This window comes from Vanessa cardui, chromosome 5 (genome assembly GCF_905220365.1).
Source record: "Vanessa cardui chromosome 5, ilVanCard2.1, whole genome shotgun sequence".
NCBI lineage: Eukaryota > Metazoa > Arthropoda > Insecta > Lepidoptera > Nymphalidae > Vanessa > Vanessa cardui.
Window position 1 is genome coordinate 1,108,134 of NC_061127.1, and position 26,424 is coordinate 1,134,557.

General features: G+C 34.9%; 1 protein-coding gene across 1 annotated transcript; it reads left to right on the forward strand.

Moving 5' to 3' along the window:
- Positions 1-1,529: 1,529 nt before the first annotated feature.
- On the forward strand, positions 1,530-25,001 carry LOC124529871 (NAD-dependent L-serine dehydrogenase). The gene is made up of 6 exons (XM_047103802.1): positions 1,530-1,728; positions 9,057-9,239; positions 11,116-11,233; positions 13,160-13,370; positions 23,244-23,400; positions 24,820-25,001. The coding sequence occupies exons 1-6, from the start codon at positions 1,597-1,599 to the stop codon at positions 24,979-24,981; spliced, it is 963 nt and encodes a 320-aa protein (XP_046959758.1). The 5' UTR covers positions 1,530-1,596; the 3' UTR covers positions 24,982-25,001.
- The last annotated feature ends 1,423 nt before the right edge of the window (positions 25,002-26,424 follow it).

Consider the following 26,424-nt stretch of genomic DNA (forward strand, 5'->3'; position numbering starts at 1 on the left):
AATTCATTTAAATATATACTTAAAGACAAAAAAAAACAATGTACGCGGTTACATAAGTATTTAAATACCTGCTTCATTGTATAGAATAACTACTTTATTCTCAAATTTAAACATAAATACATTGAAATAGACAATAAATAAAAAATACGAAAAGTATTGTATAATTTATTTTACTGTATTACATGAGGTTTAATTTTGTTTTATACACTTTAGTTACTTTATGTTACAAAGTTGTTTAAATACACCTACATACAAATACAAAGAATATTAATATTCAAATATATATGATTTTGAAAAGTTTGAGTTTATAACTTGGAGAGGACACATACTTACAAATACATTGTATGATATATTATATGAGTTCAATCGAGTCAAATTTAATATTTCCAACGTAATTGAAAGCGATTGGAGCCGTCTCAAAAGCTTTAACTGATAAATACAAGTTTCTGATTTAATAAGCCTTTTAACTTTCTTTGATTCGTGCCTTTTCGGCGAAAACGATTCTAAACGTCGTACTGTTGCCATAACAAGTTGGAAATTAAATAAATATAAATATTCGTCTACGTTATGCTATCAGTAGTTTAAGTACCTAACAATCTGCTGTGATGTTGAATCTAAGTCCAATATATATATAAATATATTGTTTTGGTTTATACATTTATGTCGTTTGTTTATGAACCGTTTGCAAAAAAATAAACTAATCATTCCATTAAGTACGGACCCAGCTTTATACTATATTATATATGTACATGGTACCGTCGTTACTTCTGATTTTCCACTACACAAATGGTTTAGCTTACATTGAGATCAGAGCAATGTATGTGATGTTGTTCAATATTTATTTATATATATTCAATATTTATAATACATTATACTATTGTTATAACAAAAAATATTTAAATAAGTATTTTACGTTTGCTGTTATTTTTCAAGCTGATTCAATTTTTCTTGATATTCTATAGAAATGTAAATATTAATATCTGTCATACTAGCAATCAAAAATCAAAAAAATCAAAATTTTGTTTGGATTTTATTTGTGCCAAGAGAGCACAGATTATTTTCAAAAGATTAAAACACTATTTACACCTTCGATGTGGTTGGATGAGGGAACCATCTTTTGATTTGAATCGCTGTGAAATAGATGAATTATAAATTATAATGATATTTAAATGAAACAACAACAAAACTCAAAAGTGCACGGCTTTGCTTTTTCGACAATACAATTTTTTATCAATATCCGCCCCGGAAAATATTCAATGTACCGAACCGGTGTTCACATTTAGAATTCAGAATAATTATGTTATTTTTAAAATAAGACAAACACGAATGTAAGAGGGCTTACTTTTATCTTAAAAAATACAAGAAACTTACTCGTGTAAAAAAGTTAATAACGCTAATTAATTATTTGTTTTAAACAATTTATGTAACGCGAAATTATACAGGAATTAAGAAGAAACACATATTATAATTCTTATCACAGATTAATTTATTGTAAACAACGTCCGCGAAAACCCGTCGCTGCTATGCCGGCATGTGGCAACTGGCAGTCGCGTTGCGCACGCGCCGGTATCGAACGTGTTATTCATAGCTTACAAAATGGCGGCGCGGACAATCAGCCGGTGTTTCGTTGTGTCCACGAGGAGTTACAGCTCGAAGGCAGATAAAAATGTCGCTTTCCTCGGCCTTGGGAACATGGGAGGTTATATGGCAGCAAATCTTGTCAAGAAGGTAATTAAACTTTTAATTTGTTTGTGACACGCCTATTCTGGTATCGGGTTATTCTGTAACAAGTTCGTAAACCGACGGTATATCAAGATACAATAATATTAAAACTTGATATGCGATATTGACAGCAATAATCACAATACTAGAAGCACATAGGGATGAAAATAGCGTAATCGTAATTTCCGTAAGTCTTGCTTAAGATTGAGCTTCGTATCAAATTATTTTCTTAAAGAAAAGCCATTTAAGTATTTGTAATAGACGTGTGCTCGGAAGCACTCGTGTATTTAGATATAAACAGGTTTTATTTATTTAGTTCGTTCTTAGCAAAGGTTTTATTTAACTTATTATGGTTTCTGCAGTTATTTAAATGACTCGTAATATTTATTATTAATGCGTGGGCGTTATAATGTTCGATACATTTAATATTTTATTTATAAAACGGTCGTTGACGTGAATTGAAATTAATTGAACATGATACGTAGTCAAATTTAGGCATATCAATAAATAAAAAAATGCCTGTTAATTCCCTATCGGTGTAAATTAGACCGAGGAATTTATTTCACCATTCTTTTTCAATGAATGAGTATAAAATCGTGGTCAAAATCCGATTAGTATCTGGTCCATCATGACTATTTTATACCATAACTAGTTTTCACTTGCGGCTCCGCTCACGTTTTATATTCAACACATTATTCTGATGTATAAAATATATTTAAAGTTTCATTAAAAGCTAATATAATAGTACTAAGAATCATATTATGAGTCAATACTGCCTGAGACTATTCTTACTTTTTTGAGGAGTTGGATCGGAGACTCCAATCTTGTCCAAGGTTTGGTCCAATTTGAGTTGGTGTAAATGGAAGACAAACTATTTGAATACAAATAATTACGTACTACATCAATTAAAATTGATATCATTTAAATATACTTTGTAGTCAGAAAATCTACGGTGCTAATTGGTTTTCTGTCTTAGAACTTGTTTTAGTGGTATATATTTATAATCACAGTATGTATATAATATGAATAAATTATCATTAGATAATAAAGACGTTCTCTGAGAATAAAATCAATTCGATAAAACGTATTTAGGCATTATGAAATTTCATAAGAATTATTAACATTAAATGCTTATATTAAGTATATTTATATAAGTAAGAATTAAAAAAAACGATACTATAGAAATCTTGACCGTCTGGAATGGTGACAAGACTGCTAGCAGCATTTTCCCGTTGAATTGCAATTTCGATCCTAAAGGCAAAAACCAAGCAGCCCTTCTGTCACCAACGGAGGCAATAAGTCGAGGTTATACTTTTAATGAACCTTTTTGCACCACTACTCTTAAGGCCGAGTGTTTCGACAGCAAATGGAACGAAAAAGTAATATGATATAAATGATATCAATGAGCTGTGATGGCCCAGTGGTTATAACGCGTGCATCTTAATCGATGATTTCGAGTTCAAACTCAGGCTAGCACTACTGAATTTTAATGTGCTTAATTTATGTTTATAATTCATCTCGAGCTCGGTGGTGAAGGATAACATCGCGAGGAAACCTGCATGTGTCTCATTTCATTTGACTGAATGAATTCACACAAAAATTCTGCCACATGTGCATTTTACCAACCCGAATTGATACAGCGTGGTGGAATGTGTTCCAAAGCTCACATAGAAAGGAGGCCTTAGCAAGCAGTGGGAAATTTACAGGCTGTTACTGATATCAATGAGTAGTAGTATACAAAATAGGTAATTTAGAGAAAAGTAAGAAGACACGAATCATGAGGGATGTTTTGTTTGTGTTGTTGTTTTAAACCCAGGTAAGAACAACTGACAACATCGCCACGTGTATAAACTTCTTAAAAGGATTAAGAGGTTGGATTAATTAATTATTTATATTCGTATATTTTGTCAAGATAATTAAATTACAGACTCGCTTTTAATGTTGACGAATATAATATTGTTGGTTCGTATTTTATCTCATTAAATGAGCGAATGGAGACAGTGATAATGACATCGTAATTTCGATTCGGTTAAAGTTTATAAATTAAACTATTAAAAATCGTATGTATAAATACACATTGTGAACTGTTAAAATGGTAGGTACGTATTTAAATTAACATTTAAGCATTTATTTGCATAGGAATGATTTTTCAACATCAAAAGTAAAAACAGTTTTACAAATACAATTGAATCGTCATTTAACAACTACATTAAGTGAAGTTACCCCATCGGTAACGGTTCCAATTCTACCAAGAAGAACCGGCAAGAAAATAAGTTGTTACTGATTTTCAACATTTAAAAAAGATAACGATGCTGAATGATGTATAAACTATCCACCACCACAGTGGTGGCTTTGTCACTATTTGGTAATATTTAGTCATGTTAATTAAATACAATTATATATGTATGTAATATATCCTGCCTGGAAGTTCAACGATTATTAATTCAACGCTTTGTTATCGTCTGTATAACCTTAATAATACAATTGACACTGAGGACTTATTTTACAAATCATGATTGCGTGGAATTTTGGTAAGAATTTTGTTCGTACTAGCTGATAGATATTCTATGTATAATTGACAAATGATAATTTAACGCGTGTATTCTTTAAATAGTATTATTTTATGCACCTTGTAACATATTATTTTTAGATATTTATATAACAATACGTTGGTCGAGTTTGGGGCCCAATGTGGGCTTCGTTCAAGCCCGTTTACCTACCACTAAATAAATATAATAATTTTGTATCGCCAATCAACAATATTTAGTAATATTGAGTTTTGAAGGGTGAGTGAGCCAATGTAACTATATCAAGAGACTTTAAATCTTTGGTTCCAATGTTGGTGGCGGATTGTCGTTACAAAAATAATTATTAGTTGTCAGGGCCAATGTTCAATATTAGTCCAATAAAAAACAAAAAGGTTGAAATTTGTTAGTGCAGAATAGCCCAATATCAGAATAGACCTTTGAGTTCCTTTACAAAGAAAATACATTACGTATACATTTTAAATTAATGAATAACAATTAGTTTGGCACCATTCCAATAAAGCGAAAAATACTATAATTTCACATTTCACGACCACATCATACTCATTTTAAATCATGTTCGTTCATAGGATAACCCCACTGATGTGAGAAATCACGTTAAATTTAAATAACTTGTCTTTCTGTCTTTAAGCCGAGATGTGTGATGGAATTACACACATATAAATCAAGATATTATTTTACTTTGACCTTGGAACGCGAGTTTGGTGTCTATCAAGAGTAAATATAATAAATGTTTGTGTTAATGTATCTGTTATCGCGTTTTAAATGATAATAGCAGCGCGATAACGAATAGTATTTCGTTGCGATCTGTATGAGCGCTCTCAGATAGTTATTATTCTAAATTACAACCATAACTGTATTGAAAGTCTATGTTTCAAGTTAAATTAAGAGATGGTAAAGATGAAAATAAAAATTATTAATATCAAGGACTATCTCTAGTTCAGAACACAGAAACACAAGTAACACACAAGATTTCTACACAAATCCACGATTACCTTTCGGGATTTAATGATATTCTGTAACAAGAAACTCGAAACTCACCGCAGAATACATTGGGATATAACAGCACGTGATGTTATAGTAATTTTGGTCATTATAAGAGTTTTGATAAACGTACAAATGCAAGCAAGTCTGTTTTTACTGGATCTCTTTAGAGTATCTTCTGGATTAAAAAAAAAATTAACAACCAAACGGATTTGAGGTTTTGGCATACTTGTAAATAAAATATTGATATAATATTTATTTAAATACTTTAATCAAAATCTGTCTGTCCAAGTCATATTTAAAAGAAAGTTTCAGAATGTGTCCCCTATTGAGTATATTATTTTTCTGTCTGATAATATGTATTAGAAGTTAAATCTAGAAGCAATATATAAGATCTGCACATAAAAATAATGTATGAGCATCAAGAGCTAATATTTGATCGCATTTAAAGCGACGTATTTGAAATCGTTTTCACAATTAAAAATTTAAAACGGGTAATCAAACTATAAGGATGAGGGACAAAGCAAAAAGAAGAAGTCTTGTTATCCAGTAAAATTCGCTTGATTCCGTATATTTTAGACTGACTATTTCGACTTGACAAAGTCCCTTGACCGCTCCTGTCGGTATGTTCGCTATAAACTCCATAACTATTGAGCGGATTTTCATGCGGTTTTCACTAATAGATAGAGCGATTCATAAGGACGGTTTAGGTATATAGTTTATTAGGGGTTTGTGTTAATAAATTGAAATAGAACGACAGTTGTTAAACATGTCGGAAACAAGCAACAAAAATATAAATAAAAGGTAAAAATATAACAAAAAAGTCCCGTGCGAAGTCGGGACGGGCCGCTAGTAACATACAAGTTTCCACGTTTCGAACTTTTTTTTTCTACTTTCATTTTAATTTTTTTTTCTATAAGAAGATATTATGATCAATCGAATCTAAGATGGCAATGAACTGTTTTGTCTTTATCTATTTAACAGTTGGTAAATATCCCATCCAGCGTTCAAACTTCTCGTAAGTGGAAGGTTCGAGAATTATTTAACCACGATGCACCAATCAAATTTTCCTCATAGCAAATTTCATCAAATTCGGCTCAGCGGTTTAGTAGCGAAAAAGTGACAGTGACAGACAGACAAACAGAATTACTTTCATATTTATAATAATATCACAATAACTACATATTATTCATCATAATTGTCAAATCATTTCTATTTAGAAGTTGAACCCTAAAAAATCCGAGACACTAGTTAATACTGGCTTTTACCGGTATTTAAAATTAAAATCAGTTCAATTAATGCAAATATTATGTTAAATAATGCAGATGGGCGCTTTTCGCGTTAATGTTTAAGGTCGAATAGTAATGAAAAATACATTAGACTTATATTATTGTATTAAATGTCGTTTTCGTATTGGGATATCAACAGAGAGTTCAATTATTTCATATCAATTTGATATAGTATGGCTTTGCAGTCAGAGTATCTCAATCTTAACCAATAATTTAATTAGACTAAGGTCGTGGAAATGCCTGTGTTGTGCTGGTCATGTCTTCAGGCGTTCATGATGCTCGGTTAATTACTTAAGATGTAAAAGATTAAATGCCAATTCAAATAACTGTTGTCAATATTTGTGAGGATTACAATTAGGTTAATTAGAGAAGTAGGGGAAAACCAGTAAGAGAATAATGTAAGCATTATATAAGTATGAATGGTCTGTAACGATTTTGGTATGGTACTATTGAACAAATCTGTTTTTTAAAAAAGACAAAAATACTGCTGTGTTGGTCTTTCAGTTTTGACTGTTGGCCTAGCGTCTAGAGCATCAGGCGAGAAATCCCATGGTACTGGGTCCATTGGTACACTATTACTGTATTACTGTAATAATTCTTGCGTAGTTGGGTGGACTCTCTTCAGACTGGCCGCAGTGGCTAAAATGAACTGCACATCATCAATTGATGTAAATTCAAAAAATATCAATTTCATTGAGAAAATGTAATTCTATGAGAAGTTCGCATGGGATAAAGATTAATTAAACATGTTCTACCAATCCATTTCATGTAGCACTATGATAATAATTTAATCATCTTAATCGATCAAGCTTTCAAGTACATCATCATCATCATCATCAGCCCGTTTTCGTCCACTGGTGGACATAGGCCTCTCCAAGTGCACACCACTGTGATCTTTCTTCGGCTAGACAGAGATCGGAGAACATATTTATATAATATATATATAATAATAAACGACACACGGTCCGTTAAAATTAAAGGAACATAGTTCTAAATGTATTTAAAATAAGAACTACGTCCAACGTGAAACTTAAATGAAATTGTGTATCAAAATTATCATCATTATCAAAAGTCTTTTATTTAACACTTAGGTTATTACTAATTAGATAAAGCTTTATTTTGTCTTTGTTTAAGATAAAAATTATATAACGAGTATCTAAATGATAAGCGGTTAATGTTGTAAAAAAAATCGGATGAGTTGCCATCTCAATTTCTTTGTACATTACAAATATTTTTATAATAGTTTGACTTTATGCAAGACTGTCTTAGAAGGTACCTTCCAGTCATAACATATTCCACCGAGTAACAGAAATACCGTTTATGATTGTGCTGTAGTTGGTACGGTGAGTAGGTACCAGGGTCATAAAATCATAGTTTAAATGGTTGATCCAATGGACTTGCGTTACCTCAAGCGGTAAAAATTCAATAATTCAGACTTTAAACTTGCATTATTTTCCACCATGTTTTATTTTTAGAAAAAATACCAATTATTTTTGTGCTGTTCAATGCTGCAAATTGTGGTGTTCAAAGTAGATAAACCTGGAATCGAACTGCGCATAAAATATTTAAGTGTGAGCATAAATATTTTATTCCTCCACTTTCTTAATACTTAATACGGCAAATGAGTTCAAGCGCTGGTTCTTTACGTATCTTTACGTGTAAGAGTACGTCTGTATATCTGTTGCTGTTTCAAGACCAAATGACTAAATCGGTTCAGTAGTTTGGTCTTAAAACAGCATTTTCGATAAAATGTATTACGAAGAAAGCTCAAACTCTAAGAAAGGACATACACATCTTTGTATGACCAAAACCTCAAGACAAAGATTAACAATTATTACATCAAAATCTTATGTTATCAACAACCAACATCTGTTCATTGTTTTTATTCTGATTACCAAAAGTCAGGGTTACTGACCTTCTGACACACTATATATCGAAGCTACTACACATTATTGCTCTGTAAGAAACAGAAATGTCTCGTTAATGTTATTACTGTCCACCTTATATGCCATTAATCTTATTCTTTTTAAGTGGTCACCATCACCCATAGACAATGACGCTGTAAGAAATATCCCATCAAAAACATAAATGTAAAATGAGAGCCAAGTTCAATATTATGAAATATACCTTGGACTTTAACGACTAAAGATGTGAGATATAAATGGGTGCCATCAAGTTCCATTATCCTTCCTAAAATTCATTTAATACCACATAAAATAACATTTCTCCTTATAACTTAGAATAGTGTATTATAGACTAAGGTCTGACTTGGCTAGTTCTCATATACGAATTATATTATAGCCTTCGCAAGTGCTAATCTTGTTACAAATATAAGCTCCAATTGGTGTAAAATTACCCACGGTGCTACTCGCCAGTTCTGTTACTATTCCTCACATCGTCAATGCGGTACTAATCTTGGGAACTAAGATGCTATGTCCCTCGTGCCTGTAGTTACACAGATATTGCCAATAGTATAATTGTTAAATATATCTTATATTCACGTTACTTTTTTCAGGGTTTCAATGTACGTGGCTACGATCCGTCAAAGGATGCTTTATCAGCCGCTGCCAAGAATGGTGTATCTGGTGCTACCTCAATCGCTGCAGCGGTAGATGGAGCTGATGTCGTCGTGTCCATACTGCCAAGTAACAAAGTCGTTCTTGATGCGTATCTCGGACAAGATGGAGTTGTTAAGCATGTAAGTAATATACTAACTTGTAATTGTTACAATACGTTCGCCATTCTATTCCGATCCAACATACAAAATTCCTCACGATACTGAATCAGCATTATGAATGTGTGAATTCCACTTATTTATATCTTTTTTTTTAATTGTACAACAATCTCGTGCTCACAGTTTCCCTTGCCGGTTTTGTGTTTTTGATTATTCATAATAATAAGCATTATCAAGTTTTGTGGTTATAGTAAAACGTAACGTTCGAATAAGTTTAGATAGGTGAGAGGGAATAAATAATCTTTCATCGATTAAAGATACATAAACCTTATCCTTGATTGTGAAAAGCAAATTAATGATACATAATTTCTTATTGATAAAATTGGAGATAGCTATCTATTCTTAAACTTAGATTGATTATTGAAAGCGGACGTAAATGAATAATTAATTACCAATTACTTTTACATAGCAACCAACAAGACTATGCAAGTTTTAAATGTACTTTTGTAGGAAATAAATAACGTTACATTAAATTACCTTTAAAAATAACTTTGGAAATAGTAAATTAAGCAAAGTCGTATAAAATTTGTGATATATGTATATGAAACAAATTACAGACATTCTCTATTATTAAGTACATGATTTATTCTCAACTCAATTTTTCTACTTACACGTAATACTGCAGAGAAATAATAATATATATTTTTTTCTTTTTTAAATCATGTGTCCTTCCTTCCCTGATTACAAAGAATAACGAACTATTCATGACAATCGAAAGAATAGTTTTACATTGATCAAAAACATACGAATAAATATTTTTTGTTTTATTCATTTAATAAAATACAATTTCATGTGAATTTAAAAAATATTTTAATTTCCATACAACAATTTTAAATAATGTTATAGTTTTTTAAGACCATTTACAGTGCAAGGCTATATTTACGTGATGAAATAAAATGAAAAGAAAAATAAAACCTCTTTGTGTAAAAGCTGTATCGTGATGTTTTCTTTATACGAATCTGCGCTCACTCTCTTGAAGTGAAACAAAATTTCTATAGGCCCCTGATGAAAGGCTATTTGAAACAGACGGAGAAAAGTCAAGTCTCGAGCAATTTTAAAAGAAATGCGGAATAATTTTTATGAACGACGACGTAAAATATTTTTAGGCAATTATTATAGTTTCAGGGGTTATTCCGTAAATAATAATGATTATTAGTATATTTTGTAGCTGTAGTTGCTAAGAAAAATACGATGTGTTATACGTTTATTGTTTGCGCAGTTTTACAGTTGATATTTATCTTTATTATACAAAAAGAAATTGTCATTTATTTGTTTGGCTGTAGATAACGTTCGTGTAAGTATGGCAGAGAAACATCCAATGATATTATATCGTATTTACTTCTAATTGTTTAAAGTTAAAAATCAGATTGTTAGTAATAATACTACTACAAGGCGAATTATATTATAATTTATATATTCAGATAAAAATATCAGTTCAATTAGATAATTATCAAACGATCAGCTAGAGAATCTACATTAAAATATGTATTCAATGTAATACCGGATTGGTAAATAATATTTATAATAATTAATAACCTATCCGGTATTTTATTAAATACTTATATTTTAGAAATATTTATATATAAGTATAAAGGCACGTTTGATACTTTTAAACCAAATTAAGACTTGCTGGTTGAGTAATGTTAGTATTACGTCAAAGAATTCCCGCACGACACCACAATTTTAATGTGGATTCTCTAGCTGATCGATAGTGATATCTGATCTTTTATCAATATATATTGAATAATTATTTATCAACCTGACTGATTTTCAGAATTTGGTCTATTTCAACGAACATTTTAAATTTTTTACTGGAACTATTTCATTGTTTATCTTTCAGGTACCTAAAGGTTCACTGCTCATCGACTCAAGTACAGTAGATCCGAATGTGCCCAAACAGATATTCCCCGTCGCTACCGAAAGTGGTGTTGCCTTCATTGATGCCCCAGTATCTGGAGGTAATTTTTCAGTTAAATATTAATGTTTCTTTTGCAAGAGCCCAAAAGCACGTTTAGTGAATAAATTTACTTCATGGCTTGGTGGAAAAAGTAGTTTAGATGAGTAGTTTCATTTACCAATTATTCTACCTGCAGTGGGCCAGTGTAACTACAATCACAAGTGACGTTTCAATTCTTAATATAGATTGGTGGTGCATTGAGAATGTAAGCGATGGCTTTTTTGGGTCTCCACTTACCATCAAGTAGGCATTTTTCCAAGCTATATTAAAAAAAAGTTGGTAAAATAATAATAGTTACTACTCGATAGCCGTATAACTTTTCACAAAGACTTTTCAAAACTTTTCAAAAAGGTTGCCAAAGTTTTTACCAATATTTGGAATTGGTTTATTATTTTATTTTACGTACTATACTTAAGGTCTTAGTTAGTCTGTCTCTAATTATTATTGATACTTCAATGTAATAGGTCGACAAACTGGCAAATGGGCTGCCAGATGGTGACCATCGTCTATAGTCATTAGTGCCATGGGAAATATTAGCCATTCCTTACAATACCAATGCAGCAACAACTTCGGAACTAAGATGGGTCTAGTTACACTGGACATATATTGAAGTCAATATTACTATATCGATGGTGACGTTTTTGATGTTGATTAAATATATGCCCATCTTTCATAATTCTTAGGGTTAGAGTTCAAATCAATACAAATACGTTGATTCGTGTCGAAGTATTACGTCACTGTGTTTATGCATTAAAGCTTTTAAGTAACTGTTTAGTAACACGTTACATTAAATTTCTTTATTAATTTCCGTCCATGGTATTATGCTCGTCATATTGTAGTTTAAAGTGTTACGATACGTCCTTTATTTTGGCCTTGACAATATTTTTGCAAAGTATCATGATTGTCTGTTTGATAGTTGATATGTAGAGCTTAATGAACAAAGAGTTAGCTGATAAGTGGGCTACCTAATGGTAATTCGTCATTGATTGCCTAGGCATTGGTAATGTAAGATATATTAATCATTTCTCATATCACGAATGCGCCACTAACCTTGGGAACTAAGGTGTTATGTCCCTTGTGTCTGTTACACACAAACTGAAGCACAAAAATACTAAGTGTAGCTGTGTTGCGTTGGAATATATGATGAGTGGTCAGTGCCTACTCCGATATTTTTTCACAACACTCTTTTAAAACAGAGATGTAAAATTAAGACATGGATCTGAGAACATGAATGCTTCGTGATATTTGCCCAAATCTGAATTAGTATTTTTTTTATTAGATTCACACGCCATGAGTCTGTATCGTTTCTTTGACTGATGTATTATTGTTTTATTTATTATATATTTTAACTGCTCGATAACTCACCGACCTTTGTCTGTTGAATACGAATATGACGAATAATGATTACGCAAATATATTGCCATTTACAAAATTGTGTCAAGTTCATAATCGACTGATAATTTTAATTACACTTTTTAGATAAAAAAAAAAATAATTAATGTCTAAATATTCTTTATTCAAATATGTGACAGGCACTTTTCATAATGTCTCGTCATTTGAGGTTAAAGTTCACTTTTATGGCAAATTTATTGTATCAATAGTTACTTGTTTTATAAATCAATAAATGTTCTGCAGCTCGATGAAAATGACAATGATGATCATTGAAATTGGATTTTTAGTTGGTACTAAAATCTCAGAATTTTGGGATACATTTTAGACTCCCGTGCTTCGTAAAGCATATAAAACTATCGATTATGGTCTCTTTTTATTCGTTTTTTTAGCCATCGGATTTTTGGATTGAGAGACACTACGAGTGCATCTGTATTTGCGGACAGACTAGTGTAATATAATATGCCCTGCCTTGATAAATGGTCACCTTAGCCGAAGTCAGTCAGGACGACATAATCATAATGTTTTCTTGGTGCAGGTGTGATGGGCGCCCAGAATGCAACCCTAGCGTTCATGGTTGGCGGTAATAAAGACGATTTCGACAGATCTCTGCCAATGCTCCAAGCAATGGGAGCCAAGCATTTCCATTGCGGGGGCAGTGGTGCCGGCCAAGTTGCTAAGCTAAGTAACAATATGCTCATGGGTATCACTGGTATGGCAACAGCTGAGTGTATGAACATGGGTATCAAGTAAGTAATTTACTATAAACTATTATTTTTTATTCAAAAAAAAAAACAAAATTAAAAGAACACGCATTTCACATCATCATTTGTATATTTTATTATATATGTGAAAGTAACTTTGTCTGTCTGTCGCTATTCGAGACCAAACCGCTGAACCGAATTTGATTAAATTTGGTATGTAGCAAACTTGAACTGTATAGAATACTTTTTTGCCCAATACATGAAAACCAACACACTAAAACGCGAGTAAAGTAACGAGCAACTGTTAGTCTTATATATTTAAAGAAACAAAGTTGAAACTGCGAAGTTTATTTTCTTATATACTTATACCTTCCCTGAGACGCGATGCACCTGGTATAAGTTTTATGTACGTTGGATTAATAATAGTTTTTTCAACTAGGTATGAGACAAAAAGCGTCTCATCAATTCGTATAGATTATTAATCTTGTATGGTGTTTTACTAAGAGTTTAACGTATGTATAATAATGTAAATTAAAGTTATTTTTTAAATAATTTTTGACAGTTAATTGTACAATGTATTAATACGAGGTGTAATGTATCTCTCTCTCTAAATTAATTAATTATATAATAATTTTATTTATTAGTGAAGTCATGCAATGGATATGAAAGTTTTAACAATGCTCTCGGTTCCAGCGTGTTCAGAAGAGAGCTTTAAATTTCCCGCCAATGTTTTCGTTATTTTTCTAATGTTGCCCACTTCAAAAATCATATCGATAACATTAATAATAAGATTTTGTTAGCTACTAAGCTGAGACGGCTCAGCAATTATATATACCAATATGTGCATCTACCTAAAGGTTTCAGGGTAATTTGCAATCATCACTGTTTAAGTGATTGCCACTTATTAATGCAAATAATGCTTGTTTACTTTAGGTAATTAGGAGTAATTGTCAATATCATTATCTCATTACGAATAAAAAAAAAAGAAATGGATTGACGTTCACTGGCAAATATCAATAATATATATATAATTAACTAATTTATAACATAACTATAAATAATAGATAACTATAATATATAATATAACTATTAACAAATACAGACATACAGCATACTTTCACATTTGTAATATTAGTGAGGATTCTGTAAGAGGTTCTCGTTATGAATAGTATTCGCCTTTATCGATTATACTAGCGACCCGCCCCGGATTCGCACCGGTGCAATACTGATACTAAACATACTACAGAATTTATTTATTTACGACATATCATTACAAACTTCTAAAATCATATTACATAAACCTTCCTCTCGAATCACTACACACAAAAACCGCATCAAAGTCCGTTGCGTAGTTTTAAAGATTTAGGCATACAAAGGGACAGAGAAAGCGACTTTGTTTTATACTATATAGTTATTTTGCAAGAAACGCCATTATTGTATTTCATTTTAATACGATATTTAAATTTGATTCATTTCCCAAATATCCATTTAGTTTAGTACGCAATAAATCAAAGGAAATTTACAATTTAAGTTCATAGCTTTTCATTATAGTTAATTTGCCCATCAGTTGCCCATGAAAGCCGGAAATATAGTCACGTAGTGTAATAACAAAAGGTCCTTAGTAGGGCTGCCTTTAAGTAACGTTATTATATTATAGGAAAGTTACACTTAGCGTATATTGAACAGGGCTAGCAATTTTTGCTTCGTATTTTTAACAACGGACTCAAAATTATACAACAATCAAGTAATATATACAATCAAAAAAATTAATAAAAAATAACAAAAATTTTAAATGCTTTTGATGAACACTAAAACTTAGGAGTCACTTCTAGCCATCGATTTTTTATGGTATAGGTTGGGGGATGAGCATATAGGTCACCTGATGGTAAGTGGTCACCATCACCCATAGACGATGACGCTGTAAGAAATATTAACTATTCCTTACACAGTCAATGTGCCACCCACCTTGGAAACCAAGATGTTATGTCCCTTATGCTTGTAGTTACACTGGCTCACTCGCCCTTCAAACTGGAACACAACGATACTGAATACTGTTATTTGGCGGTAGAATAACTGATGAGTCGGTGGTACCTACCCAGACGGGCTTGCACAAAGCCCTACCACCAAGTTAATTTATTATCATCATATATTTATGATAATTCATACTTAACTATATACGTATGCCATGAAAATTCTTTATCTTTTATTTATATTTATGTAAATACAGTCGAAATGATAACCTCCTTATTTTTTAAAGTTAAAGGCGATAAAGCAGTGTGATTGTGTAAAAAATCACTTCGTGTCTAGCTGGTGTATTGATAAATGACTGTGGTACTACGAGTATACCATTCTGATACATGAGTCCTATACAAGTCAAATCATATCAAATCAACATATTCAATTAGAATTATAAAATCACTTTTGAATCATCAGATAAAAGTCTTGAATTAAAGGTTTACCAAAATTAAAAAAAAGAAAAGTTTTATCGTGTATTGGATTTTGCCTGATATTACGGGCCAATACTTAATAATTAAATTATGATTTATTAATTAATTTATAATCTTACTGTCTTTGTAAAATTGATATGCATATCGGACTATAAAAGACTTGTTGAAAGTCAAAAGTCTGATATTCCTTCCTTCGTGTTTTCATCACACAAGCCACCAATCCAGACCGGAGTAGCGTAGTGACGTTGCAAGCGTAATCCTCAAAGGGAGCCTTTGTCTCCCACTAGGCTATAGGTTGTTGCTTAGACTTGCTCAAACTTAGAGTTATAATCGCCTTTATTTCTAACCCAGCATAATGAAAAGTGCCGAGATGGCCCAGTGGTTAGAACGCGTGCATCTTAACCGATGATTGTGGGTTCAAACCCACTGAACGTTCCTGTGTTTAAATTTGTGTTTATAAATTCATCTCATGCTCAGTGGTGACGGAATTCCACTGATCTGCATTGGAACAGCCTGGTGGAATGTGTTCCAAACCTCACATGAAGAGGAGGCGTTAGCCCAGCGATGGGAAATTTACAGGCTGTCATTTTTTTTATATTTAATATTTGTTTGGGTATTGAAGATTTTCTTACGATTACAAATACATAAACACTATAATAATTATCTAAAAGACGTACAGGTAACCCTATTTGACTACCTTCGGCTCGAGACGTGCATACGGTTTAATTTAATTAAGTAAGATAGATGCATAAATGCAATTTACTTGGTTGTATCTTCTTGTTTTGCATTTAATCACAATAATAATATAATTAGCTGACTGTAACATCTTTGGTTTGTGTTTGTAATTCGAGTGTTTCAACAAACGTTAATTACTTTAAAGTAAAAGTAAAGTAACAATCTGTAAATTTCCCACTGGTATAAGGCCGCCTCTTCCATTAAGGAGAGGATTTGGAACATATTCCACCACGCTGTACCAATGCGGGTTTGTGGAATGCACATGTGACAGAATTTCGATGAAATTAGATACATGCAGGTTTCCTCACGATATTTTCCTTCACCGCCGAGCACGCGATGAATTATAAACACAAATAAAGAACATACATATATACATAGTGTTGCTTGCCTGAGTTTGAACCCGCAATCATCGGTTAAGATGCACGCGTTATAACCTCTGAGCCATCTCAGCTCCTTAATTACTTTATTGTGTGTTAATTTTTAGTTAATAAAAAATTAAATATGTTATTTTTTTGTTTATGATAACACCTGATCGGTGAAGGAAAACATCGTAAAGTATATGTCGAATGAATATATGTTACATATGGGCAACAACTGTCAGACCAGCAAACCAAATCAAAATAAATTTTATTCAAATAGGCTTTTACAAGCACTCTTGAATCGTCATTTTACAATTAAGCGAAACTGCCATCGGCTTGGAAAGTAGATTCTACAGTGAATAACCGGCAAGAACCTCAGTAGTTATTCTTTTTAAACATTTAAAAAATACAGTCATGTTAGTTAAATACAATTAAATATATGTCAAACTCGAACTCAAACTCAAATTCCTTTATTCAATATAGAAGCATTACACTTACTTATTGATTGTCAAATAAACACTACCACCGATTCGGAAAAAGGAACACCCTGACCTGAGAAGAACCGGCGAAAGAAACTCAGCGGGTCTTATTTTTTTGTTATTTTTTTTTGTCAAATTAATAAGATACATTGTAGTATATGATTAGAAATAGCCAGGAGGCGATCGTTTCATTGCCAAGGTGTGCTATCAAACATAAACTCGCTAATTGTATAGTAACCTTTTGCACACAAGCGTTCCTTAACAATTTTTTTAAATTTGGCAACAGAAGCAATTTGAACGCTTTCTGGGATCCTGTTGTAAGAGAGTTACTGACTCTATGTAGTCGAGTAACAGGAGTAACAAGTTTGTGTTTGTTCCTTGTACCGATGTTATGAGTATCACATTTTCTCATGAAATCATTAGTATTTTTCCGTACATACAAAACATTACAAAATATGTATTGAGAAGCAACAGTCATATATATGTAAAGAGATAAACAGAATGTTTTGACTGCTTGACAATACTCATATAAAACAATATGATGTAAATGATATTCAGTGAAAACAGAGTTATATGAGTAAATAGCGTACCGGGAAATAATTTTGGGAAATTTTATTTTTTTTACCTTAAAATGCTATCTTCGACCATCCGATAAAAGTATTATATTAAAAAAACAACAGATTGTGAACGCATACGAGGAATATAAAGATAAATGAATATTTTAAAAGCCTTAACATTGATTTTAATAATCAAATCTCTAAAGATATCTCATCTTTACCTTAAGTGAAACTTTTTTATGTTACGACTTGTGTTATTACGATGTGTCGATGACAATATTTTTATTTTAGGTTTCGTGAGTGGAGTCAAGTTTATTACTAATTAATTTTTCAATTTTATAATTGTAAATTTGAAATTTATGATTAATGTGAGATATGGGCTATTTGTGACAAGAATTTCGAAGTCAAGAAAAATTGATATTCTGATCGTCTCAACCCTAATTCATAAGGAAACTACCGATTCCAGTTATACTAGCAGACAGTCCGGACAAAATGAAACCTTCCAATCATATTTATATGCAAATGAAAGGGTGTAGGGTTTTTTATTAAACGAGTCGAAGTGAAATTCGTCGCCAATTCGTTGAAGATTCACGTCTGGTTGGCTTGTTGAAGATAATTTCATTTTTCTTTCCGCCTTCCGTTTTTTCAACAACTTCCAATTATAATTCTTTATTGTTAGGGAATCACTTATATTGTAATACTACTTTATATTTATTTAATTAGTGGTAGGGCTTTGTGCAAGCCTGTCTGGGTAGGTACCATCCACCCATCAGATATTCTACCGCCAAACAACACTATTTCGTATTACGAGAACAAGACTTTCGTAGATAATGTCGAAATATCGAGCTGCTACCGAGAGAAATAAAAAACATGGTTAACCCCGTAATTAATAACTCTAATAATAAAAATAACCATGTTAATTTAAAATCTTAGTACTTGGTATTGTTGTGTTCCGGTTTGAAGGGAGAGTGAACTACAGGCACAAGGGACATAACATCTTAGTTGCTAAGATTGGTGGCACATTGACGATGAAACGAATGGTTAATGTTGCTTACAGCGCCATTGTCTATGGACGGTGGTGACCACTTACCATCAGGTGGCCCAAAAAAAAAAACTTTTGTAATTTGAGTTAATATGACATCTCGTGTTAATATCGAAATGGCACAGGAATGCCAGCTGAAGGGTTCAGGATCGTACCTGGGACTTTCACGTTAGGTTTGCTATATACTGTTGAGCTATTGTCGTTTTAAAGTATGCTTTTGGTACACTCGTGTCGTTTAAAAGGTCGTACGCTCGGTGAAATATCACGAGAGCAATTTTACGACTCACTCTAAAAATACTGGTGAAATTTTTCTATTGTTAAAGCTAAAGGGTTGAGTTCAGTTGAAACATAGTTCTGTAAAATGTTGGATAAAGAATAGACGTGTGTGACAAATTTAGTACTTCAATAAAAATATCGATGTTTCATACAAAGTACAATATAACTTATTTTTTATTTGAGATGCAAATACAGCTGATATATTAAACTATTGATTCCAAAAATTTAAATAATATTAAGATAATATGCAGTCAGTATAACGACTTACGTTCAATGATCAAGCATATTGATATTATCTTATTCAATTTCTTATTATTGAAACCGTAATATTCAGATATATACAACAACAATAACAACCTGTAAATTCACACTGCTGGGCTAAAGGCCTCCTCTCTCTTTGAGGAGAAGGTTTGGAACGTATTCCACCACGCTGTTCCAATGCGGTTTGGTGGAATACACATGTGGCAGAATCTCTATGAAATTAGACATATGCAGGTTTCCTCACGATGTTTTCCTTTATCGTCGAGCACGAGATTTTTTTTTTTTTTATTGAATAGGTGGCAAACGAGCAGGAGGCTCACCTGATGGAAAGTGACTACCACCGCCCATGGACATCTGCAACACCAGGGGGCTTGCAGGTGCGTTGCCGGCCTTTGAGAAAGGAGTAGGCTCTTTTCTTGAAGGTTCCCATGTCGTATCGGTTCGGAAAAACCGCCGGCGAAAGCTGGTTCCACAGAGTGGTTGTGCGAGGCAGAAAATGTCTAAGAAATCGCGCTGTTGTGGATTTTCGGACATCAAGATGGTGCGGGTGAAACTTAGAATTTTGACGAGATGTCCGAAGGTGAAATTCAGCAGCCGGGATTAATCCGAACAATTCCTCGGAACATTCCCCGTGAAAAATTCGGTAGAAGATGCAGAGTGATCCAACATCTCTACGCAAAGCCAAAGGATCAATGAGATCGGAAAGGGCTTGATCGTCGATAACTCGAGCCGCTCTACGTTGGATGCGGTCAAATGGAAGGAGCTGGTACTGGGGAGCACCCGCCCAGAGGTGAGAGCAGTACTCCATGTGAGGCCGAATTTGCGCCTTGTAAAGTTTTAGGCGATGGGCCGACGTGAAATACTGTCTCGCCTTGCTGAGCACACCGAGCTTCTTTGAGCCAATTTGGCTTTGCCTTCCAATTGACCGCGGAACTGAACGAGGCTCGAAATATCAACGCCAAGTATTCCGATACTACCTGTAGCGGCTATCGGGATGTTCTCAAATCGTGGAGATACGACAAATGGTGTTTTTTTAGCGGTTAACGCGCAAACTTGCGTCTTTTTGGGGTTGAAATGGACTAAATTTAGCCGGCCCCAGTTCGAGACTTCGTTTAACGAAGACTCGATTTCAGACACAAGTTTGTTCCGGTTTTCTTCGACGTTTTCCCGAGAAATATTAGCGCGGCCGGTGTATAAGGTGTCAACGGTACTGTCATCTGCATAGCAATGAATGTTCCCGATTTGCAACAAATCATTGATATGCAGAAGAAACAGAGTGGGTGATAGAACGCAGCCTTGTGGAACACCAGCATTGACGAATTTTAAGTCAGAGCATGCACCGTCGACAACGACCTTGATGCTCCGATCTGCCAAAAAGCTGGTAATCCAATTGCATAATTTTCCGGGAAGCCCATAGGAAGGAAGCTTCGAAAGAAGCGCTTTGTGCCATACACGATCGAAGGCCTTCGCTATGTCCAAGCTGGCTGCTAATGCCTCCCCCTTGCTCTCAACTGCTTCAGCCCACCTGTGAGTAAGGTAAACTAGAAGATCACCGGCTGAGCGACCCCGACGGAAACTGTACTGGCGGTCACTAATCAGCTGATTCTCCTCTAGGTACCGCAGGAGCTGGCAGTTAATAAGGGACTCCATTATCTTGGAGAGCAAGGAGGTGATGGCTATAGGCCTATAATTGGACGGATCTGAGCGGTTGCCTTTTTTAGGGATCGGATGCACCAAAGCAGTCTTCCAGGAGTTCGGGACGACGCCTAATGCGTAGGATTGCCTTAAAAGACGCGTTAAGACCGGTGCCAACTCGGGAGCACATGTCCGTAGCACGATTGGAGGGATGCCATCGGGTCCACTCGACTTGTGAATGTCCAAGGAAAGAAGTGCTTTCCGAACTGCACTTTGCCGAAATTTAACCTCCGGCATCGTCGTATCACATCGCGGGATTGATGGTGGTGACTTTCCTTGGTCATCCAGAGTCGAGTTTGACGCGAAGAAAGACCCTAAAAGATCGGCTTTCTCCTTCGCGGTATGGGCCAATGACTCACCGTCCCTGTGCAAAGATGGAAAAGAAGGCTGATAGAAATTCCCTAGGACAGCCTTAGCGAGAGACCAGAACGCACGTGTTCCTGATGGGAAGCGCACCAGTCTCTCGCCAATTCTGCCAATGTACTTCGACTTCGCCTCAGCTATCACGTTTTTGAAGGACCTGGAGGCAAAGTTATATTCCTTTCTGAATGTGCTGGTGTTTGTATCACGAGACGCCGATGCGTTAGCCCAGTCTTGGTAGCGTTCCCATTTTCGGCGTGAAGCCGTCTTACAGAGGCGACCAAACCAGGGATGGGACTTGCCACCAATGGGCACCGCAGAATATGGAATGAAAAGTTCCATACCTTGAAGCACCACATCGGCGACAGAGTCAGCAACAACGCTCGGATCATCCATCGAGGAACAAACTCGCCCCCATGGGTAAGATGCAAAGAAGGACCGCATCCCATCCCAATCTGCTGACTTGTAGTGCCACACGCGACGACAGCCCGCGAAACGGGGTCGTGAGTATCGTGTAACTGGCACGGTACTCCGGACGAGACAATGATCCGACGAGCCCAGAGGGGGATCGACGACAATCTTATAGCCGTCCGGATGCGAAGTCAGCAGAAGGTCCAACAGGGAAGGTGAATGATCCTCCACGTCCGGTATTCGCGTTGGCGAGGTGACCAGTTGTGTCAAATCATAAGCCAAAGCGAAGTCGAGAACAGATCTACCCGCATGATCAGTGGTGCGTGATCCAAGCCACTCTGTATGATGAGCATTGAAATCACCCAGAATAATGATCTCTGCGGATGGAGTCTGCTGCAGCACGGAATCTGTAGCCAATTGGACGTGCTCAACCAGTCGGTAGGTTTCGGCATTACCGCTATGGGACCTATAAAGGCACGCGTAGATTCGCGGATGGTCGTCGCAGTCTACGCGCAGCCAGATAATTGATAGGTCCTGCCCTTCAAGGCTGCCGAGGCGTCGAGAGCAGATATCATCTCTGACGTAAACGCACACCCCAGCTCGTGGCACAAAAGTATGCTCCAATTTGTACCCGGGGTAAGAGAGAAAAGACGTATCGGCAGGAGAAGATATCTGGGTCTCGGTAAGAAAGAGCAAGGCCGGCTTCACCGTCTCAAGGTGAAAGTGAACGGCATTCAAGTTGGAGTTGAGTCCCCTTATGTTGCAGAAATCCACAGCGAGTGTGGTAGGGGTTGCCTTATGATGCCTGCTCCGCTTGCCCCGAACAGTGGCGAGCGCAAAATTGCCCCCCCCAGAATTCGGAGGGCAGCGTGGGCATCCCTGCTCAGGCGGTGTACGTCCTGAGCATGGATGCCCAGAGAGGGATTCTCCATCGCAGTCGCTGATGGTACCCTCCTGGGGTAATGTCACCAAATTCTGCACAACCATGTTTTGGGGGGAGAGGGATCGGGCCTCCGGAACTCTCACTTACCGGACGAAACGCGGTAGCATAGCTACCACTTCACGCCGATTTTAAGTGAGAGAGTGGTACTTCCCCGGGCGTGCCGGCCCATTCGACTGCAACCGAGAGGTATGCAGTGTGGCACTACCACTGATGAATTATAAATACAAATTAAGAACCCGAAATCATCGGTTAATTATATATATTTTTAAAATGTATATATATATTAGTTTAGTTAAATATACTTTGTTATTATATGTAGTACTTTATTCTGATTGTATGATTTTATCTTTCAGGATGGGACTGGACCCGAAAGTTTTGCTGGACGTGCTAAACAATTCTTCAGCAAGATCTTGGTCCACTGAAGTCTACTGCCCTGTTCCCGGCTTGGTGCCAACTGCGCCATCCAGCAGGGACTATGATGGTGGATTCAAGAACGAGCTTATGGTCAAGGTATGTTTTAATATATTTATTTACATAAATAAATAAATATGAGACAACATCACATTTTACTCTGATTCCAATGTAAGTAGCTAAGCACTTCAGAAAATCAGAAGTAACGACGGTACCGCAAACACCCAGACCCAAGACAATATAGAAAACTAATGATAATCTGCATCGACTCAGCGGGGAATCGAATCCAGGACTCGGAGTGGGTTTTCCTGGGTACGCTACCCATGAAAACCGATGTACACACCACTCGACCACGGATAGTTTGGAGCTTTTTAATTAAATTGCGAAGTGTTTACATAATTATTATTAAAATTTATTGATTTACACGATGACAAGAAATTTTAAAGTTACTTGTGTATCCTACGGTAGGCCAAGATATAAATTTACCTTCCACTATAAATTAATCATTCGGCATCAAACTGCTTCCAATACAACCATAAAAAATAATTAGTCACTATGAATGTTAAAAAAACGGAAAGTCCAAATAAATTTTGCTGGTTCTTCTAAGGTCTGAGGTGTTTCTTTCCGAACCGGTTGCACATTTCTACTTGAAAATGAATATTTTTGACTTTGATTTGAGCCTAAAAGTATTGATTATAAAAATTCTTAATTGTATTTTCACCAGTGCCATAAGTTAACAAAAAATTACATTTACTGAAATTACTTTCGAATTTTCAATGAAAGGCTACATAGAATATTGTCTAAATTGAAATGGAAAGACGAATGCCCTACATCAAAAGTCATAATGGCTAGTGTATATATGTTCATGAAAATGTCAATTCAATATTTTTCCACAATAAAACCTTTCAGTAACAGTTATTAAGAAATATATTAAATCTTTTTTCTAATAATAACAGTAATAACGTCTCGTAGACAGCGAATTTCCGTCGCTATGGTCCGCTGGTGATATTTTGATTTCTTATGAAATACAATCAGATAGACTTCATACTTTACCATACCATACGGTACCACTCCGCGAGGTACCAATCAAATCAAAACAAATCAAAATATACTTTATTCAAGTTTTTACAATCTATATTAAGTGAAGCTGTCACCGGTACGGAAAGTAGATTCTACCGAGATAAACCGGCGAGACACTCAGTAGGTTACTCTTTTTCAACATTTAAAAATATATTCATGTTAAATAAAAATAAATATGTATGTAATATATCGATACCTGTTTCGAATTCAATAAGTATTAATTCCACGCTTTTTTATCGCCTGTATAATCTTAGAGACGGTAATAAATACATATATTTAAAGTTTATTGTACAGGATTTTTTTTGTTAAATATCAATAAAATACGTTCATGGTATTCATTTTTATTAGCAGATCTGAACTCCATGTGTTATAAGGCTAAAAATTAAAACCAATTATTCTCACATCATGGCATTAATATACCCTTTGTCTTTATTCCAGGATCTGGAGTTGGCTAGCTCAATGGCTCTAGGAATCCGGTCTCCCATACCCTTGGGGGCTGTTGCAACTCAGCTATACCGTATCGTGCAATCTCGGGGCTACGGACAGAAGGACTTCTCGTTTATATACCAGCTCTTGAAGGAAGAAGCCACGAAGAAGTAGAATAAAATGTAGAACAGTTATCTTGTTTTATTATTTATCCTGTTGTTTAGATATTACAACACCAATGAATTTCTAGTTGATTGCACGCCTTGGTAATGATATGATCGCCTTCAGGCAGGCGTAAATGTGACATTTTTTTATGGTATAGGTTGGCGTGCGAGGATATGGGCCACCTGATCATAAGTGGTCACCATCGACCATAGACAATGACGCTGTAAAAAATATTAACTATTCCTTACATCGTCAATGTGCCACCAACCTTGGGAACTAAGATGTTATGTCCCTTGTGCCTGTAGTTACATTGGCTCACTCACCCTTCAGACCGGAACACAACAATACTGAGTAGTGTTATTTGGCGGTAGAATAACTGAGGAGTGGGTGGTACCTACCCAGACGGGCTTGCACAAAGCCCTACCACCAAGTGATCACACCACATCAAATAGAAAAAGAGAGCGAGACAAGTACATATATCCACTGAGTTTCTTTCGCCGATTCTTCTCAAGTCCGAGGTGTTAACTTCCGAACCGGTGGTAGTTTGACTATCAATAAGCAAGTGTAATCATTTCTATATTGAATCAAGATTTTTGACTTTGTACGTAGAGCAGTACGGAATATGAGTACTAACGTTTTTCCTTGTATAGCAAATATTTACTTGATAATATATTTACAATTATGAATTACAGATTTTTAATTACAGCAATATTCCTTAAATTGAGAAAAATTCAGCAAAAGGGTAACACTTATAATCCACGTATCCCTGTAATCCTGCCAGTCCAGCAGGATCCCACAAATTTTCCGACCGAGATTAGTCCCGCAAAATATATTCGGCATCCCGGTATTTCAGGATCTAGGGATGCGGGCGGGGTCACCAAAAAAATAGAATTATTGTATAAATACTTACTTTTGAAATCAGCATAGATGGCCTTAGTCCAGTAGTGAGCACCGCATAAGCTGTTATTTTGACTGATTACCACAATGGTATACAGAGTGTCTTAAATAAACAAAATATCCTCAAACTATAAAGAAATAACATTTTAAATTCGAAAGCTCATTTCATTCATTGTTTGGTGGTAGGGTTTTGTGCAAGCCCGTCTGGGAAGGTACCATCCGCTCATCAGTTATTCTACCGCCAAATAACAGTAGGTACTCAGTATTGTAGTGTTCCGGTTTGAAGGACGAATGAGCCAGTGTAACTACAGGCACAAGGGACATAACATTTTAGTTCCCAAGGTTGGCGGCACATTGACGATGTAAGGAATAGTTAATATTTCTCACAGCGTCATTGTCTAGGGGTGATAGTGATCACTTACCATCAGGTGGTCCATATGCTCGTCCGCCAATCTATACCATAAAAAGTATATCTTTATATTGTATACCTTTATACCTGAACAAATCAACTTTTCATCATGAAATAGACGCGCTGTAGAGAAAAATATATCGGCT

Bases quoted from the DNA above. Each gene is read 5' to 3' on its own strand.
- LOC124529871 (XM_047103802.1), top strand. From the start codon at position 1,597: ATGGCGGCGCGGACAATCAGCCGGTGTTTCGTTGTGTCCACGAGGAGT. The intron at 1,729-9,056 runs GTAATTAAACTT...TACTTTTTTCAG, and splicing joins CAGCAAATCTTGTCAAGAAG to GGTTTCAATGTACGTGGCTA. The intron at 13,371-23,243 runs GTAAGTAATTTA...TTTATCTTTCAG, and splicing joins TGTATGAACATGGGTATCAA to GATGGGACTGGACCCGAAAG.